Source organism: Musa acuminata, chromosome BXJ1-5 (genome assembly GCF_036884655.1).
Source record: "Musa acuminata AAA Group cultivar baxijiao chromosome BXJ1-5, Cavendish_Baxijiao_AAA, whole genome shotgun sequence".
Taxonomy (NCBI): Eukaryota; Viridiplantae; Streptophyta; class Magnoliopsida; order Zingiberales; family Musaceae; genus Musa; species Musa acuminata.
Window position 1 is genome coordinate 33,907,384 of NC_088331.1, and position 3,251 is coordinate 33,910,634.

Here is a 3,251-nt window from a genome sequence, read left to right on the forward strand (position 1 = left end):
CTTTGCCTAGTTCTCGTGCGTGGTCTTCTCTCCCTGACGTTCGTGTACCCATTACAAAGTCAGCTCTTCTGCTTCCAGTGGCGATCGGAATTGCCCTCTTCTTTCTCTCTCTCACGGAATAAGAGGCCGCTCAATATAAAATACATATGCTAATAAGAAAGAGGAGAATCGAAGTTTGCTGCGGTAAACGTGCTCACGCGTGCGCTGGACTTCTTGTTGGTTTTCCCTCTTCGCTTTATCTGTTTGATATCTGTTCTGTTCCCTTTTCGTTGAGTTGGCTGTCGTCGAGGCCTTTACGGGCACCGGCTTCACTGTCCGCGGCGGGCTGCCCTGGCAGTGCTCCCACGTGCCGCATTCCCCGCCGAATCCACGGTCCCCTGCCTCTCACGTGCTGACGCGCTGCACTTCACCCCTTCTGCTCCATGGCCGGGGACTCATCGACCCTGGGCTTTCGTAATCCATGCTTGACCGTTGACCTGACGACGTTGACCGAGAGTATGAGAGAGAAGTGTAGGTAGGATAGAAAGGGGAAGAAGAGGTAGCCCTGTTCCTGGATGTAAACTAAAGCTGCAGGATTAGCTGAAATGGGTAGGGTGACTGCAGCCGACAACAAGGACGATGCCAGCCGCATTTGCCCGACATGCGCGTATCTTCCTGATAAAGCCTGCACTCACCTTGTCTATCTCTCTCGGTTTTCTTGTCTTTCTATCGAAGAAGAAAGGAACGGGTATGAACATAAACAACAGTAGAAGTAGGGGAAGAAACAAATATTGCAGCAGCAGCGGACTTGTAGATAATCGAGTCCTCTCTCCTCACTGCATGCCTCCACCCTGAACTTTCCCCCTTGCATGAGCTTCTGAAGAGTTCCTACACAAACTTCCCATTCTACCCCTCTGTTGTTTGTCCTCGGAATACTCTTCTCACATCCTGTAAAAACTCTTCCTCTTCCTAACTCTCCACAAAGAGCTATCGTCCTCCTCTTCTTCTTCTTCCAAGTCTTCGTTATAGAGTTTTAAGCTCTAGGTGAGGTTTTAGAGTGATTAGAAGGATGCAGTACCAGGCGGCGGCAGCAGAGGCGGGGACGTGGGGGTATGTTACGGCGGCGCGGAGGGCAACGATGGAGGAGGTGGAGCGGCTGGCGGCGGAGAGCGCGGTGGTGATCTTCAGCGTGAGCACGTGCTGCATGTGCCACGCCGTGAAGCGGCTCTTTTGGGGGATGGGGGTGAGCGCCGCGGTGGTGGAGCTGGACGAGGACCCGCGGGCGGAGGAGATAGATCGCGCTCTCGCCCGACTCCTCGGCAGCCGGCCCGCGGGGGGCACCCCTGTCCCCGTGGTATTCATCGGCGGGAAGCTGATGGGAGCCATGGATCGGGTCATGACCGCCCACATCAACGGCACCCTCGTCCCCCTCCTCAAAGAAGCTGGCGCTCTCTGGCTCTGAAACGACCACGTTGAAAACCAGTCCATGCAAGAAGCATAACCATGTGCATAGTGTCTTCCTCTTATAATGCAACCACGAATAAAGGAAACGAGAGGATAGAGGAGAGGGGAGTGGGAGGCTGAGGTTTTACTGTAGTTCCTCCGATCCATCTTGAGTACAACATCAGCATGGGTGGGCTTTGCATGATACATTCTTCCTCTCTAGAGCTCTTGTTGGTGATGATCGTGGGAATAGAAAATGATCTTTAAATCGACAAAGAGAACCAAAAAAAAATTAGGTTCTTTTTCGGGCGAATTTCTTAAAAATGTTCTTTTTAACTTTGAAAAAACTATTAAATAAGGCTCCAAGTTTGAGAAATTTTTATATAGTATTTTTTTTAATCACCATCCTATCCTTATTGGCCACTGTCCTTTCCCATGTCACACTTTCACCCCAACTGTGATTGTGTGTAGAGGCCTTGCTCTCGTTGAACCCCCAACAGCCACATTTGTTGCCCGTAGGCCTCCCTCGTTGTCGAGGACCATGCATTCCCCGCGCCGAGGGGTGTACGTGTGCATGCAATGCACTTTTGTTATCGATCACAGGTAAGAAATAAGAGAGGCGCAACCCACACTTATGGAGCCAATAGCGATATAGAGAGGCAAAGGCAACAAGTCCAATGATGATGATGATGAATCCGACAAATATAAAGGTAAGACAATCTTGTTATATAATCAAGACTACTCTACCAAAATTTTTTAAAAATCAAGACTTTTTTTTTAGAATTTGTCCATCTTTTTATTATGTTATTTGTGGAAGATTAAAATTATAATGTGAAAATTTTAACACTATGATTAAAATCAAAAAGTATCATAGGTGAAGAATAAATCCTAATTACCTTTATATGTCATAATAAATATGGGCACGAGATCAACAGTAAACAAACTAGACTAGTAGGATTAATCAAAGTGGTGATATCCTGTGGTGACAGGAGAGGCAAAAGATAGTTAAGAGAGCTCTTTCTATTTATCTCCTACATTTCAACTTCCAGTCTATCGATCATATAACTTTAATTTAAATTTAATTATATTTTATGCTAATTCAATTGAACTATATAATTTAATCATTTACGTTACACTGATAAAGTGGAGTAGTGCTTTACGTCTCTTGTACCCATCGCTACATGCACAGGCTGCCGGGGATCGCTCAGTCTCCATAAAAGAACATGAAATAACTCTTCTAAATGTGCAGTCGGGTGTTCGACCTGTGATCCAATAGCACAAATCTCCACGATATTGTGTGGCACATCAATTTTCCCGTTCTTTTCTCTCTCTCTCTCCCTCTCACACACACTCACACACACATGTTACGTTCACTAAGAATATACGCAAAATACTTCCAGTGTATTAACATTAAACTCAACTTAGTGATCTTAGGAGAGTACCTCAGCATGAATCTCTTGAAGATGAACTTTTCCTTTCTTTCCTTTGGTCCATAAAATCTTACGTTCTCTATCTCTATGCTACTCGATCTAATAAAACAACAACAGAACTCTTTATTTTTTATTTTTTATTCTTTTTTTCGAGTTTTATCACCTTAACACTTTCTACGATAGTGGAAATGATACATCGAGATGGAAGACTAGAGGGAGATAATTAAACGCATGTCTTTTAATTTTTCTTATAGCATTATGGGTGGTCAAAATATTTCTATTTCATTGGATGATTTACCTTAAGTAAAAGATCATAGACAGATAATGTAGCATGCACAAAGGAGAAATGTATCAAAGAACTATAATTTAAGCAACAAGTAGGAGATTTTGTATTCATAC

At 44.5% G+C, this 3,251-nt stretch overlaps 1 protein-coding gene across 1 annotated transcript; it reads left to right on the forward strand.

The window, feature by feature from the left end:
* Window positions 1-865: 865 nt before the first annotated feature.
* Window positions 866-1,575, forward strand: LOC135675064 (glutaredoxin-C5-like). Its single transcript, XM_065185332.1, has one exon. It carries the CDS (start codon window positions 1,049-1,051, stop codon window positions 1,439-1,441), a length of 393 nt encoding a protein of 130 aa, XP_065041404.1. The 5' UTR covers window positions 866-1,048; the 3' UTR covers window positions 1,442-1,575.
* Window positions 1,576-3,251: the final 1,676 nt, after the last annotated feature.